Below are 17,013 nucleotides of genomic sequence, written 5' to 3'. Positions count from 1 at the left end.
ATATCATAAAAAACTAATTTAATACACAAAGCATCTCACTTTCACGTAAAATTTGAAGAGTTATTACTATATTTAATGACGTTTTAAATAAATAGCCTATCATAATACAAAGTTGTTGCTTCAAATATCTTCAACAGAGATCACTTGAATATTGAGAGGACTTTTTCTTTTTATTTTTGCAATAATTATAACAATTACTATTATTATTGTTATCATATATTTCTAGGTTATAATAGCATGACTTATCATTGCGGATATAATGGTTAGATGCTTTGGAACAAGTCACCCTTATTTCTTTTTCTACTTCTCCATTAAATTTATCAATTTTTAATTTTTCCCCTTTTCTTAAAAAATAAATTAATGAGTAAAAAGTTTTTTTCCCACTTAAAATTCCAAGTGCACCTTCTTTAAAAAATTATATTTCAAAAATTAATTTAAAATTTTTAATTAAAAATAATCGAGATAACAAAAAAAAAATATATATATATATATAGTGCATCAACCACAAGCTCTTTTCTAGTGTGGCTTACGCATTAAAGCGTACAAGCGAGAGGATGAGCAACTCACACTTTAGTAGGGCCATCTTCGTCATTTTATTTTTTTGTCTTTTATTTCTTTTTATTTCTTTACGTACACTAGAAGGTAATTATAATAATAATAATAATAATAGCAATTTAAACCTTTCGGTTGAGAGAATTTACTTAAATTTGTTCTTTTATTTATCTAATACTTTCATTAATATGCTAATTAAAATCACTAGTTCATTTACAAATTATATTTTGGAGATCTTTTAATAGCATAGTTAGAATTACGTAAATATTAACTATATTAATATTAATTATTTCATCTTCAATCTAACATGAGATAAATGATCGATTTCCTCATACCTAGATAATACATATATTAATTATGTGAATATTTAAATTAAGCCAAAATTCATATTAATTTAAGCATAAATAACTTACTTCTCGATAGCTAGCAAATGTTTACCAAACCCTTTTCAGATTCTTAAACATAAAAATTATATAGTTAATTGTTATACTTTTTTTTAAAAAACTTTTATTTGTGTACTTTTTTTTACTTTACGTGACACTATCACTAGAGTGATAAAGTAATTTCTATGCTTAATTACCATAGTTTTTCGAGTTCAAATAATACTCATTCTTATTACTCGTCTTTGTTAGAAATTAGTATTACAGGATGAGAAATAAAAAACATATACTTGCCTAGTTAATAAATTTTTCTTTATATACACATCTTTAATATTCATGAAAGATATGCCATATTTTATCTAGTTATTACTACACAATATAATATAATAAAAGTACAATACAATATAACACAAGTACAATATATTCAATACATTACAATACAATATAATATATTTATATTACATTATGTATATGAACGATCCAACAAAGTGTAAACATCATTAACACGAGAATCTGGTGAACTAAGACTTCCATACCTTGTTTGGGAAGTTGTTATCTGTTGTATGGTAATATACATTATGAGATAATACATAACAATCAATACAACGATATATTATGATGCAGAAGTTAACACTCATCCTAACAAAGTGTCAAACGTAATGACTAAGCTCGTATGCTTTATGAAAAATGTTGTCTTGTCTTCAAACATACCACCAAACTAAACCTATGCCACTTCATATTCGAGTAGAGTGCGGAGTTAAAACGGTAAAAAAAATTGTCAAAAATTCCAAAAGGGCATATCAATTTCTTTTAAAACTAAAACGGTAAAAACGCTAGCGACTTGTACTCTCAAAGAGTGAAATCGCTGCAATAGCAGCGATTTCTTAAAATTGCCTTTTCTTTTTTTCAAAAAAAAAAATTAAACAAATCGCTCCACACGGAGCGATTTTCAAAATAAAAAATAATAATTTTTTATATAAGTCGCTGCAGAAGCAGCGACTTCCATCAAATTTTTTTAATTTTTTTTTGCTTTATTTAAAAAAAATCATTGGCAGCGATTTTTAATTAATTTTTTTTAAAAAAAAATCAAATCGCCATAAAGACAGCGATTTACACTAAATTTATATATTTTTTTAAAAAAAAATCAATTAAATCGCTGCAAAAAAAATTAGCCGATTAAATTAAGTTTTCAAAAAAAATAAAAATATAAGTGTAAAGCAAAAAATGTGTTAATTAAGAATTCATTTTATGTTATGAATTCTTAATTAACACATTTTTTGCTTTACACTTAAATTTATTTTTTTTTGAAAACTTAATTTAATCGGCTAATTTTTTTGCTGCGATTTAATTGATGTTTTTAAAAAAATTATATAAATTTAATGTAAATCGCTGCCTTTACAGCGATTTGATTTTTTTTTAAAAAAAACTTATTAAAAATCGTTGCCAATGATTTTTTTTGAAAAAAAAATTGAATCAATTTTTCTTTTAAATAAAGCAAAAAATAAATAAAAAATTGATGGAAGTCGCTGCATATGCAGCGACTTATAGAAAAAAATTATTTATTTTTAATTTTGAAAATCGCTCCGTGTGGAGCGATTTGTTTAATTTTTTTTTTAAAAAAAGGCAAATTTAAGAAATCGCTGCTATTGCAGCGATTTCGCTTTTTCATAAGTTACAAGTCGCTACATCGTGAGCGATTTTACCGCTTTTTCATAAAATGAATTCTTAATTAACACATTTTTTGCTTTACACTTAATTTTTTATTTTTTTTGAAAACTTAATTTAATCGTCTAATTTTTTTTTGCAGCAATTTAATTGATTTTTTTAAAATATATATATAAATTTAGTGTAAATCTCTGCCTTTACAGCGATTTAATTTTTTTAAAAAAAAACTAATTAAAAATCGTTGCCAATGATTTAAAAAAAATTGAATCAATTTTTCTTTTAAATAAAGCAAAAAAAAATTAAAAAAATTTGATGGAAGTCGCTGCAGAAGCAGCGACTTATAGAAAAAATTAATTAATTTTTTATTTTGAAAATCGCTCAGTGTGGAGCGATTTGTTTATTTTTTTAAAAAAAAAAGAAAGAAAGAAAAGACAATTTTAAGAAATCGCTACTATTGCAGCGATTTCGCTTTTTCAGAAGGTACAAGTCGCTAGCGTTTTTACCGTTTTGGTTTTAAAAGAAATTGATATGCCCTTTTGGAATTTTTGACAGTTTTTTTTACCCTTTTAACTCCGCACTCCTTCATATTCCTTCATAATTCACGTATAAATAGATTCGTATTATTATAAAAGTGATTTATATATATTTGAAAATATAATTTTAATCAAAAAGACTCACACTTTGGCAGGACCCATCTTTGTCATTTGATTTTGTCTTTTTTTTTTCTTTTTTAATATGTATTACATTACTTACACTAGCAGATATTTTTGTATATTAGGCCTTTACTCTATAATAGTAGCAATTTTAACTTTCGGTTGAGAGAATTTAGTTAAGCTTGTTCTATTCTTTATCTAATCTTTTGGATTGATATGGTAATTAAATTCATTAGTTCATTGAGTAGATAATTTTATGTAAATATTAGCTATTTTTCTTTATTTGGGTAAGATAATATTTTGATTTTTATATATAAATAACTTACTTTCTAACTAGCTAGTAACTATCAAATATCGTATAACTTGAAAAAATATAGATTAGTGAGTTATCTCTTTACTGTCTATAAAACGACCCTCAATATGCATGGGTTATTTGTGTAGTCCTTTTTTCACTTTATGTGATATTAAAATTACTTGCTTAGTTAAATGAAATTTTCTTTAATGGGTACGTTAACTCCAAAAGATAAATACAAACTATTAACGATGTGTTCATTATAAGTTCTTTTAACTTTTACAAGTTTGGTTTGTTAAATATATAAATTCTTTTTTTTTAACTTGTGTTTTTTAAAATGAGAAAAAATGACTTTTCAAATAAAATATAAAAATCTAATTTTACACGTGATATTTCAAATTAATTATGTCTTTCGCACTCTAACAACACGCTTTTTATCTTCACTCTTAGTCTAATAGCCCTTATCCACACCCCATTCCAACTCTCCAATACTATAGAGTAATATTTTGTTTTCACTACTTGGATTCACACGATGTAGCTATTGGAATTTGGAAGTATAGAAAAAGAAAATAGAGAATTATAAACGTAAGTTGCTTATGAGATACACATAGCATCTTATTTAAAGAAATAAAAAATGTAAAAGATCTCAAATAAGTTTTTTATAAGCAAATCAATATTCCATATTTTGATAACATAACTTTATAATAAAGAATTTAAAGTTGGAATTTCTTCTTTTAGGAGTTTCCCAAACTTCAAATTTCTCTATTTTAAGTTTTCCACTCACAAATTACTATTTTCTTTTCAAGTAAAATTCACATGCTAACACAGTTTAAATTTCTCCTTTCTTTATGAAATAATTGAAAAACTCACAATATTGAGAATTTAATTACTTAGTATATGAATATGTCTTTTAATTTAATTTTAGTAGATATTTATATTTTTTATTTTTAAGTTTGTACAAATAAATAAATAGACACTACCTTAAAGCCAAATAGAATATGTACCTACTTGCTCAACTCTATATAAATTTAAGTGTATATTAATGCACACCTAATAAATGAGCTAAAATTATCGTTGAGGAGATTAATATGCTAAATAATGTCGTACAAAATTTCAAGCGAAAAATATTGAAAAATGTTGCTAACCAAATTCAAACCCATCCGCCTACTAGTTTCTGAACCACAGTCGCTCTAACAAAGTCATTTACTTGTGTTGTGGCACGTGAGAGTTTAATGTTAAACATATAAACATAAAAAACATATATACACACGATATAATCGTTTGGTTCAGGGTTTCGAGTGAACCTTTTTAGTCCATATAAATTTATCTCCGTGCACATTCTTTTAATTTTGAATATACACAAATAAATGCTTTAATTTGTGTAATATTGCACAAGCAAACATATACATCTTAAATAACATAATATATGTAAAATAATACGCAAAATATCGTGTAAAACATGAATTGTCACGTAAAAAATCAAATAGAACTTATATATCTACTTATACAGAGATATGCCATGTAAAATAACACTTCTAAGTTGATGTGTTACATGATTTTTCCATTTTTTTAAATCTAAACTTAAACCAAATTAAAGTAAAATAAGAAGTAAATAATCCCGGAAATTACGACTACAAAAAAAAAAAAAAACTACTACTCTAAAAGAACACTTCTCCAGTCAACCGATTCTCCCAATTCACTAATCTTCAAACCCTAGGTTTCCTCTGTAATGGAGTCGCCGCCGCCGCCGCCGATGAAAACCACGAAGCGCAGAGCAGCAGCAACAACGTCAATTACTGGATTAACCATTGATAATTCAGTTCTTCCTATAGAATTAATAGTTGAAATACTCATAAGATTGCCTGTAAAAACATTGCTGAAGATGAGATCTGTTTCAAAATCCTGGAGTTCTCTCATCTCAACTCCCGAATTTGTCAAAGCACATGTAAAATTTTCAGCCAATAATCGAGAATTTGCTCACCACAGGCTTCTTAGTATCAGGTCAGGTACTCACACTCACGACGACGGACGTACTAGTAGATGGAAAAATTTCCGCACATATTCTCTTAATGCAATCCTGTATGGAGAATCTCCCTGTTTACCTGTTGAGCTTCATAATTTTGGTATAAGTTATTATGTTTTGTGTTCATGTGATGGATTGTTCGTTATTTCAAAAACCTGGTATAATAATGACATTGAGGATCTGTTTCTATGGAATCCGTCTATTAGAAAGTTGAGTAAACTTCCTTATTCAGGAATTGATGTGTTCAATCGTAGATTTGCTTATGGATTTGGTTATATTGAATCTCAAAATGATTACCATATTGTTGAAATTGTGGCAAGTAAACCTAGTTATCTCATTGCTGATATTAGTGTTTATAGTTTAAGAAATAATTCGTGGAAAACCATTCATGAGTTCCCAAGTATCTCTTTGCCTGAAAATGTTAAATTTATTAAAGGAAAGTTCCATTGGATCACTGGTGGTGGTAGTGGTAGTAACGCGACATGGTTCAACCCCGGAGATGAGGGGTTTGGCAATGTAGCATTGCCGAACCCAAGTGGTGACACTTGTAACTGGAAATTAGTGTCTTCATCTGGTAATCTATGTATGACTTGTGACTATAGAAACAAGACAGATGTGTGGATAATGAAGGAGTATGGACTTGCAGAGTCGTGGACTATTGTGGGTTCGATCCCTAAATTTGTAAATAAGGTGGTTTGGCCGATATTCATCTCTCATAATGATGAAATTCTATTGCAAGACGTTTCAGGTTTAGTGTGGTGGTATGTTTCACGAGATGATGACAGTGTTGATCGTCCTGAGGATCAAACACGTTGTGAATGTGACCGTGGAAGCGAGCTTAATCTATATGTAGAAAGTCTTGTTTCGCCAAATTCTCCTTGAAAAGCGAAAAGCTATGGATTGAGGAGTCTATTGAGGTAAGAAATGGTACCCCATCCATTTCTCAGTATGATATGTAAATAGACAACTCTTGTAGAATAATTGTGATTATCTTTCTTCTTGTTGTTGTTTTCCATGTTGGTGCTATTTAAACTCTGAAATATAAACTCTGTTGTGTCCAGTTTTTCATATCCTGTCTCAATTTTTTGCCAATAATAAATCTCTTCAAGTGTATCGAAGATAGCTATCTCGTTAGTGAATCCAGATGGTGCTCATATGTAATAAAACGAGACAATTGATACATAAGCATGTAAAAACAGGAATAACAAAGTGGTTGAAGTTTGGTTCAACACGAAGAGTCTAGAATCCATCGGGAATAGTCTCTCTCCGGCACAAGGTAGGGATAAAGTTTGTGTACACCCCTTAGATCCACCATGTGGGATCATAGTGGTTATGTTGTTATTGGTGTTGAGGATGAGTCATACATGTTAGAGAGTAATGAAAGAGCACCAATGTAGCTAGCAAGTTCAAAGCTGAAAGCTTAATAGGGGGACTCGAACAAGACTTCTCATTAATAATGAAAGAATACTTACCATTTCACCATAATTCTTGTTGCAAATATCAAATTATTATGTTCAATAGAACTCGGACAGATAAGAAAAATTAAAATATTAAAGCCCACTGCTGCAATTGTAAGAAATTTAGAATATACCCATACTGGTTTTAAAAATGGGCCAAGACTAAATTTTAGTACTAGGATGTTTATGTGGTCTCCAATAAGACTGGTCTTTGGACTCTACAATTGATATTGGCCTGTTAGAACCCTTGAGATTTCATGTTGATTCTCCTTTGGGCTTTTTATCCAGTCCTGTGTGGATTTCTCCTCAATTTTTATTTCTCTATTTATGTTACAGTGTTTAATTGAACAAGAAAGAAGGAAAGATTTTTGAAATACGTGATCTAAAACAAATCTAGACAACTAGACGTTCTCGATATAAATTATCTTATCAAGACTAAAATTTGAAGTTTTAAGTTAAATTGTTTCTAATAAAACATTTTTTTCTGAAACAGACTAGAAAAAAAATATGATAAGAACTAGGACTGTTCAAAATCGAATCGAAATTGATAAGCCGAATCGATAAAAAAGTTATTGATTTATAGTATTGAGTTATTGGTTTAGTGATTTTGATAACGATTTTGATTTTTTTTGTTATCGGGTTATTGGTTCTTAACGGTTTAAAGTTTTTTCTTAATAGGTTAACCGATAACCCGATAATTAATTTTCTACTTTTATTTTTAGTTGTCTCAAACACTTGATTATTCTACAAAGTAAAAGTGTTTGCTTTTGAGCAAGATGTAACTTGTGAACTCAAGTGCATGGTTTATTTGATTTGTCATTTTGTTTCAAAGTGATTTTCAATGTTTCTGCTTTTGTGTCAAATCTTAATGGTTAAATCGATAACCGAACCGATAACGATAAAAAACTGATAAATTAATAACCGATAAGCCAATATCTTAATGGTTCTATAACAATTTAGCATCTCTATAAATCGATAACCAATAAGCCAATCCGATAAACTTCAAAACCTAATAAAAACAGATAGAAAAATCGTATGCCTAACACGTCGCTTCTCATTTCAACTTTCTTACAAAATATCAAGCACTTGACATTTTAGAACTCTTAAAAAGAAAACAAATATGTCTAAGTCAAACTAAGATTATATTATCAAACCTTTTACGGCAAAAGAAATAAGCTAGTCCACGTATAATATAACAAATACATCTATTTCTATTATGTAAGAAGTGTATACATAAAATCAATAAAAATCTTCAACCAAGTCTATTAGGAGAACAAGTTTTAAATCAATGGTAAAGTCATTTTCGTAATACCTATAGATTATAGATTCGAGCTGTGAAATTAGTCGTTGATGCTTGCATAACTTTACCAAGCTGTTCAACTTTTAACTAATAGTCTATTTGGCAAAGCTTTCGGGAGGTCAAAAAATTTATTTGTTATTTTCGAAGGTGCTTTTATACATATGTAACTGCTTTTCAGAAGCTAAAAAGTAAATTTTTGTTAAAAACATTTTTTAGATAAATACAATTATAGTTTTTAAAAGTTTCATCAAACACTAATTATTCTTTAAAAATTTCTTGTCCCACAAATTATTTCTTATCAATTAAGAAAAAAATGGCCAAACAAATTACAAAGTTAATTACCTATCAAATTATGATTTTTATAAGACCCAAAGAAAATCACACATAAAAACAAAAGAAGCAAAAAATCTAGATAACTTGATATTCTCTTTATATATGTGGCTCCTATGTAACCAAAGTCTATCAAGTTGATTTTTATAGATACTCAATCCAATAGTGTCACAACCTCATATCAAACTACATTTCCATTTCTCCCTTTCTTCTAAACTTGACATCCCTCTTCCTTTTGTGGCTATTCTTGAAAAAAAAAATCTTTAATCTATGGCTACTCTCACAAATTTTTTGCTCAAACCCTCTCCAAATCTAGCTTCAATTACAAAAATTAGCCCTTCACTTTACTCCAATTTCCCTTTTGAGAAATCCAAACAATCAATTTTCAAGAACCTCAAAACAAACAAGCCCTTATTGATTACAAAGGCAACAGCAGCACCTGATGTTGAGAAAAAAGTGGCTAAAAGTGAAAGAGTACAAAAGGTTAATAGTATGGAGGAATTGGATGAAGCATTAAAAAATGCGAAAAATCGACTAGTTGTGGTTGAATTTGCAGGCAAAGATAGTGAACGTTCGAAAAATATTTATCCTTTTATGGTGAATTTAAGTAAGACATGTAACGATGTCGATTTCTTGTTGGTGATCGGAGATGAAACGGAGAAGACTAAGGCACTCTGCCGGAGAGAAAAGATTGACAAGGTAATTTTAGAAATTCACACGTATTATTACGTCTGTTTCAATTTATGTGACGATAGTTTAAAAAAATAATTACTTGTGGATCTTTATGTTACCTGCATTGAAATGGATGGAGATATACATGAAATATAACTTAATTAGTAAAAAGATTGGTGTATATCTAATATATATAATGGATTGAGTATGACTAGATCTAGCTTTCGATAAGAGGCGATTTCAATATTTAGACTTAGATCCATAGATAGGTTCAATTTTGAAATCATAACTTCAAAACTATAATATTGATTAAAATTTTAGCGATTTTTGTATCACTAAAAAGAAAGTGTGAATTTTATTTTTCTGTAAATTTTCATATTAATTCTCAGAAAATTCTCCATGTAATTCATAGTTTTTTTTGTAGTGTATATATTTCGCATTATAATACTAAGTATAGTGAATCCATATCAAAGAAAGCTACAACCCCTTCTTAAGATAATCTCTTTGATAACCAGATGTGGATCGAGTATTTGAAATTTATTGGTTCAAAACTTGAAGTTTATATGTATAATTTACTAAGTGAATTAAATATATAGAATGGGCTAAATTAGTTACTAGTTTCGATTGAACCCGTATTAAACACACTATGACCCTTACTATCTTGCTACAACTTCCACCCATATAACGTGCACGATCTGATAATAGTAGGGAAAAAGGTCTGATATATATACCCCTTAACTTTGTCATGAGCTGATATACCCCTCGTTATGAAAGTGACTCATATATAACCCTATTGTTATCAATTACGATCAAACTCAAAGATAAATGGAATATTTTAGCTAATATAAGCTCTCTTTTTTTCCCAATAGGTACCACATTTCAACTTCTACAAAAGCATGGAGAAGATCCACGAGGAAGAAGGCATTGGCCCGGACCAACTTGCCGGTGATGTACTCTACTACGGTGACAGCCACTCCGAAGTAGTGCAGCTCCACAGCAGAGAAGACGTTGAAAAGGTAATCCAAGACCACAAAATCGATAAAAAATTAATAGTCCTCGACGTTGGATTGAAGCATTGTGGACCATGTGTGAAAGTTTATCCAACAGTGATTAAGCTATCGAAACAGATGGCTGATACAGTCGTGTTCGCGAGAATGAATGGTGATGAGAATGATAGTTGTATGCAGTTTTTGAAAGACATGGATGTTATTGAAGTGCCTACGTTTTTGTTTATAAGAGATGGTGAAATTTGTGGAAGGTATGTTGGTTCTGGGAAAGGTGAACTTATTGGAGAAATTCTTAGATATCAAGGAGTTAGGGTTACTTATTAATATTGTTGAAGTCATATTATATACTTAATTGGGACATTTGATTTTGTGTTAAATGATTATGGACTAGTTAAGTGGGGAAAAAACCAAGTTGACTTGGTTGAGATTTAAGTTTTGGTATGTTTAGTTTGTAAAACTATGTTGTAAGTGATCAAAGATTGTCATGATAATTGATTTTGAATGAGAATGTTATTAGCCTTGATTTAGTTGAATCATTTAGCTTGAAATGATCTTAATTAAAGCGCGCGAAAAATCTTTAACTTAAAAAAATGTGAAGGATGGGAAGAGAGTGAAATATTATTGAGTTGGTGAGTTCTATCATTACATGACTCAACTAGAGCTCCTTCTTATGTTCTAGTCGAGTCATGTGATGATATTATATCGCAATAGGTAGTTAGGTGCTTATCGAACAGCTGTACAGAAGTTAAGGTCACTTACATAAATTTACATAAAGAAAATTGTGCAGAACATATCGATAAGAAAATGTTTTTCATACATATATATTAAATTTTACATATTCCTCACAAAATTTCTAGTTTTATCACTAATATTATATACAATTTTGATTATAATTTTATATCTAGAGTTCACCTTTGCCACTAAACGTTATGACAAAGGAGGTTTTGATTATTCATTATTTTAATTCTATCCAATCAAATAGTAAAAAATTAAGCAATTAGGTAAGCTTCATTAATGATAAATAAATTGAATTTATTTATATTAAAAAAAAACAAATCAGAAGCATGACATAATATAATATAATTTGAGATTGAGTCGTTCTTTTTATTGTTGTTGTTGTATATATTATGTTACGTGACACTAATTCTCTAGCTATCCAAAAGAGAAAAAGTAAAACAAAGATTAAGAAAATGCTTAGGATTTAACTTGATAAGTTTAACAGGTCAATTAATGTACTAATTAATTAGCGATGGCAACTTGTATTGGACAACAACTCCTAGTATGTCGGCAAAGCTGATTTAGCACGTAGTTTCACACCTTTTAAGATTTTTGAATATACTTCTGCGATTCTACGTTGTTAATGTTATTAAAAATAGTTATTTTTAATTTTTTATAATCAATGCTTTTGAAAGCGTAAGAATGTTTCTAAAAAATAATAAATTAGAAAAATTGTTTTTTCTTATTTATAATTACGTAAAAGATACAAAAAGAAAAAAATAAATAACTAATATGACGCAAACAAAATAGTAAATACTTAGTTTTGAACTATTAATTGCATTGCTTAATGAAGTGAACAAGAAACAAGAAAGATCTCATGTTCAAATTTAACTAGGCAAAGAATATTAAGTATATCTTCCAATTTGCTCACGTTTAATTTTAGTAGGATAGAGTTATTTAAAACCTATTTTAGTCATATAACTTAAAGACTATTGAAATTATTAGCATTGAAAATTTGTAAACTTAATATTTAAAATTCAATTCTGAAACGTGTAAGTTGATTGAATACAAAATATCAACAATAATTATGGTCTAGTTTCACAGGCAATATGCTAGAGTTACAGATCTTACCTCTATCTCACCGAGACAAAAACATTAATATTTTTAAAAACTTTATATTTATAAAAAATTTCCAAAAAATAAAATCTTATTTATTACACTGATTTGTCCTGTGGTTTTGCTTAGTCAATATTTATCTATTTTTGACTCTTTAGACATTTTCTCAGTCAATAATCCAATCCTTACCCCCTATATAAATCCAACCTAAACATCTCAAATTTAATCATTTCAACACCAAAAAAGCTAAGATATATTTTTGTTCTTCATATCAACACCAACAAAAAAGTACAAAAATGGAGAAGGAAAAACCAAGCAAGCCAAAGAAAAACATGATTTTGAAATTTTTACCAAAAGCAGCAGCAGCAACCGTTATATTCCAAAACCACCCTTTTAGTCCAGGTAGAGATAAAAGATTACATCATAATCACAAAGGATTTTCTGGTCCAATTATATCTATAATTCCAGCTGAAGCGAGAATTAGAAAATCGAATAGCGAAACAAAGGAAGAAGAACCAACATCACCAAAAGTTTCGTGCATTGGTCAGATCAAACAGAGGAAGAAACTCAATAAACCCAGGAAAACGGAACGCCCAAAATCACTCGAAAAAAAATCATCCAATTTTAAAAATATCTTTCAAAGACGGAGAAAAACCGATGTTGATAAAAATGAAACAAATATGAGATGCGAGGTACAAAACAGAGCACCACCCTGTTTGAGTCAAATGAGGAAATATGCTAGTGGTCGTGAAGGTAATTTATCGAATTTCGATTGGAAAAACGTGCAGATTACACCTGATGATCATCGGAAATATTACTCCGATGATGATAGAGATGATTATCATGAAGCTGAAGATGAAGATGAGGTAATAATTCCATTTTCAGCTCCAATTTTAATAGGAAGAGATAATAGACCAAATTTTACTTTGGAGCCAAAAAAGGAAATTAATTTATGGAAAAGAAGAACTATGACTAAACCAAATCCTCTTCAATTGAAGAAATAAGTTTTGTTTAGTTGATTTAAGCTTAGAATTAGTTTACAAATCATCATGTTGTAAACTATGATGCAAGTGTAACAATATTTTCAAAGAATTCAACTATTCAAGTAATATAGTTTAGTTTAACATGTTTTATTTTTATGAAATCCTGTATATATTTTTATGTTACGATTAAAGCTTGTTCATCTCATACTTAATGTACTTGTAAATAATTTTTGCTCGAATTTTTCAAAGATATAGAGACACGTGAATCTAAAAATAAAATAAAATCGTAATATAAAATTTTAAAAAATTTGAGAAATAAAAATGATAAATGAAATATATTATTTGAATCGAGTTTGGTGATAGAATTTCAGTTTGAACGAATACTTCGAGATAGAACTAAAAAAATTGTACTAACCTTGTGGTCACGTTCTTAATTCAAAATTGGAACAAAAAAAAGTCGTCTATTATCAATCCTAGTATTAAATAGGGAGAAAAAAATCAAAATTAGAACAACAATAAAAAGTCACCTAATATCACTCCCACTATTAAATGAAGAAAAAATGGACTAGAAAAAGGATTTTAAAAAATCTTATGGGGGGCATCAAATGGATTATGCAGCACACGATCCAAATATAATTAAAGTTTCACTGTAAATTTCAAATATCAAATAAAATAAAATATTATTTTAATTGGACACGTAATATTTTTGGTACACACAAGTAATTGATATATGTATGCTCACACTTCACATCTAACAACAAGTTTTGTTTGGTGGCAACTATTATTATGCAGTTTCTGGGTAGGGTCCAAATAAGCAGCCAAAATTGATTTTGGACCGTAGTTTTCAAAGATATTTCACATATTTTAATGTTGTACTGATAATTTGTTAGAGCATATTTTTGAATTTTTTTTAGTTTTTGTTTGGTGTATAAAATTTTTGCACGTTTAAAAATATACATTTACATGTAATTACTAAAGTTTTATATCCTTCATTTGTCCAAGATTGATAACAATCCTATGTATGATTTAATTGCGCTTTGTTTCTCTCGAGAATTATCTTTACTAGACTCACATTTATTCGTAAAATGAATATAATATGACTTTTTCTAAGGTTAAAATTTTAAAATATAATGTATTTTGACTATTTAGCATTCAAAACTTATTGATTCGATTAAGGAAATCCATATAGAAAAGTATGGCATACCAAACAAACATAATTTCATTTGTAATATCAAATTTGAGACTGACAATTAAAATCGAAGAAACATTTATCATTTTATCATATCTTAAATTGGTAAATGTTATAAAGTTTGATACGTATATATAATTATTATTAAGAAAAAGACGTTTATATTGATGTATATAAAGTCAATTACAATCTAATAGCTGCAGAATTTCGTAAGCATATTACGTAATGTGAACTAATAGACAAAATTTATATAACTCATGAATATATACTCTTATTATATAATTATATACAAGAAGGGTATGATATATATAAATTAAAAAAAAATTGAACCTTACATGTAATATAAGTAATGTAACGTGGAAGCAGCTACTACCATTTAATTGTTGCCTTCTGATTTACAATTCCTTTGATTTTTAAATAATAAATTAGAAAAAATAATATTGGTTGATTGTTTACGTTTACTTGGTTAACTCTTAATAATTATAAAACCAATACTGGCATTGACCTACTACAAGATTTTAATTTAAAATACGTCCGACTAGCTGTCAATTTCGTGTGGGTGATGTTCGTAAGGACGGATCTATAAAAATAGTTATAAATTCACGTGAATATATTGGATTATTCTTATATTTATAAATATTTGACTATAAAAAATATTATTATCATATATTATTAACTTAAAATCGTTATAATAGTGGAATGTATTATAAGTTGATAATTAAATTAAAGTGACATTGTCCATACGAATCTATAGTGCAGTTTTATGAATTTATATGTGTACACACATAATTGTAAATTATATTATTATTATTATTATTATTATCATTATATAATGTTAATTTAATATTATTATAGAAATACATAAATTTTATAATCCGTCTTTAATGTTAGGAATGGTGGGAGAAGAATAGAATCTAATTACAATTTTATGGGAAAATTTTGGGATAAGAGGAGAATATTGGATCTCGAAACAATTAGAACAAAGTTTTTAAAGGATTCTCCTATTGACCCGCTTCCATTATTATATTTGATTATTTAAACTTTGTAAGTAAAAAATAAAAATAAAAATATAGTTCAAAATTTATAAACTAAAAGTTCGAAATTCTCATATTATCAAAATTTCAACGAATCAATTTTTTTTATCTAGATTTAAGATTTTATCTAAGTGTTCTCGTAAGTCTAATATATAAAAAAAATTTGATCTCGAGGAAAATAAAAATATCGTTAATCAGATTGAAATAATGTATATTACACCTAATGACCTTAAAATAGATGGTCTTTTGACTCTCGTTTACCTCATAAGAAAACCTTCAACGTCGAAATTCAAAAAGTAAAAAAATTGTTATATTTGAAGTTTTATTCCTAGGACAAGTGAAATTAAAAGATTCACCATCGCTCACCTCAAAATCATTCTCGTAAATCACCCCTTTGATATTGCAAGTTAATTAATAAATAACACGAGATCCTTTAATTAATTAATTAGTCATTCCGTTTCATATTAATTAATTACTATTACTACTTACTATCAATTCATGTTCCTCTCTAATTAATATGATTAGTAAAAAAATCCAATACTTGATGTATCTAAATTTTCTTAATTACTATACCTGGAAGGTAAGTTACAAGTTCATTTAATTGCATTATTTATACTCCATATAACTTTCACATATACCATCACCAATAAATGAATATGTCAAGTGAAAACACAAAAAATAACTCTATTGTTCTAATTTGCTTCATTTCACTAATTGTATTTTCATGTTTTTTTGAGGTTTCTTATGCCATAAATTACATAAAATTTCTATCACCTCCAAATGTTGAGACTAAAAATCAACCAAAAATTCCAGCAAATCCTTATACAAGAGGCTGCAGTCCTTTAACTCGTTGTCGTGATGGTAATTTGAGCCACACTCCGGGTGATGGCACCTAATTCTCGAATCTCGAGTTCTAGCTCAGAGAAAGCAACGTTACAATAAATCAATAACAAACTTTTAATAATTTGTACTATTGAATTTGAAACTTTTTCGTTTATCAATAATTAAATCGACATCAGAAGTTGATTCTTGATTTATTTATTGATGGGTCTTTTTTTTTTAGATAAATCTTAAATCGACCCCTTATTTTTAGGGTTAGATTCAATATCATCTTTGTTCTTCTACATGAAGCATTAACGATCCTCCATGTTCATATACTAAATCGTGGACAAAATAAAACGTTAAAAATAAACAATAATTAGTAAAAGGACCAGAAATATATCAATATTACAAATATAAGGAACTATCAATGCATCGCTAATTTTTGTTAAAATTTTAACTAACCACAAATTGTTTTGAGACCAAGGGATAACAAATATTAGTCTCTATCAAAATTTCTACGGAATTCCTCGAAATTCGTACTACCTTAGGCTATTTTTACATATTAATAGAATTAAACATTTACAAGTAGTTAGTACAAATATTAACGAACTTTTAATATTCATATACACCAAATAACATATCGAAGAAATGGCTTCAACAAGTGGAAACGAAACCATTAATGTTGTTATTGTTCTTTGCTTCATTTTACTTATCGCATTTTCAAGTTCCGCAAAGGATGTTTCTGATAGTAAAAAACATATAAAGTTTCCACCAAACCAAAGTACTAGCGGTAAAAAATCACAAAATCCACCTAATCATTA

General features: G+C 28.1%; 3 protein-coding genes across 3 annotated transcripts; all 3 read left to right on the top strand.

Moving 5' to 3' along the window:
* The first annotated feature begins 5,048 nt into the window (after nt 1-5,048).
* Nucleotides 5,049-6,633, top strand: LOC101248384 (F-box/kelch-repeat protein At3g23880). Its single transcript, XM_004238345.5, has one exon. It carries the CDS (start codon nt 5,272-5,274, stop codon nt 6,445-6,447), a length of 1,176 nt encoding a protein of 391 aa, XP_004238393.1. The 5' UTR covers nt 5,049-5,271; the 3' UTR covers nt 6,448-6,633.
* A 131-nt stretch (nt 6,634-6,764) lies between these two features.
* LOC101248098 (thioredoxin-like protein CDSP32, chloroplastic) lies at nt 6,765-10,864 on the top strand. Its single transcript, XM_004238344.5, has 2 exons — nt 6,765-9,351; nt 10,194-10,864. The coding sequence occupies exons 1-2, from the start codon at nt 8,923-8,925 to the stop codon at nt 10,653-10,655; spliced, it is 891 nt and encodes a 296-aa protein (XP_004238392.1). The 5' UTR covers nt 6,765-8,922; the 3' UTR covers nt 10,656-10,864.
* Nucleotides 10,865-11,606: 742 nt separating this feature from the next.
* LOC101247816 (uncharacterized protein At1g76070) lies at nt 11,607-13,308 on the top strand. Its single transcript, XM_004238343.5, has one exon. The coding sequence runs from the start codon at nt 12,461-12,463 to the stop codon at nt 13,166-13,168; it is 708 nt and encodes a 235-aa protein (XP_004238391.1). The 5' UTR covers nt 11,607-12,460; the 3' UTR covers nt 13,169-13,308.
* The last annotated feature ends 3,705 nt before the right edge of the window (nt 13,309-17,013 follow it).

This window comes from Solanum lycopersicum, chromosome 4, assembly GCF_036512215.1.
Source record: "Solanum lycopersicum chromosome 4, SLM_r2.1".
Classification (NCBI taxonomy): domain Eukaryota; kingdom Viridiplantae; phylum Streptophyta; class Magnoliopsida; order Solanales; family Solanaceae; genus Solanum; species Solanum lycopersicum.
The sequence above is the reverse complement of the archived record's forward strand: the minus strand, read 5'-3'. Positions and strand labels throughout refer to the sequence as shown.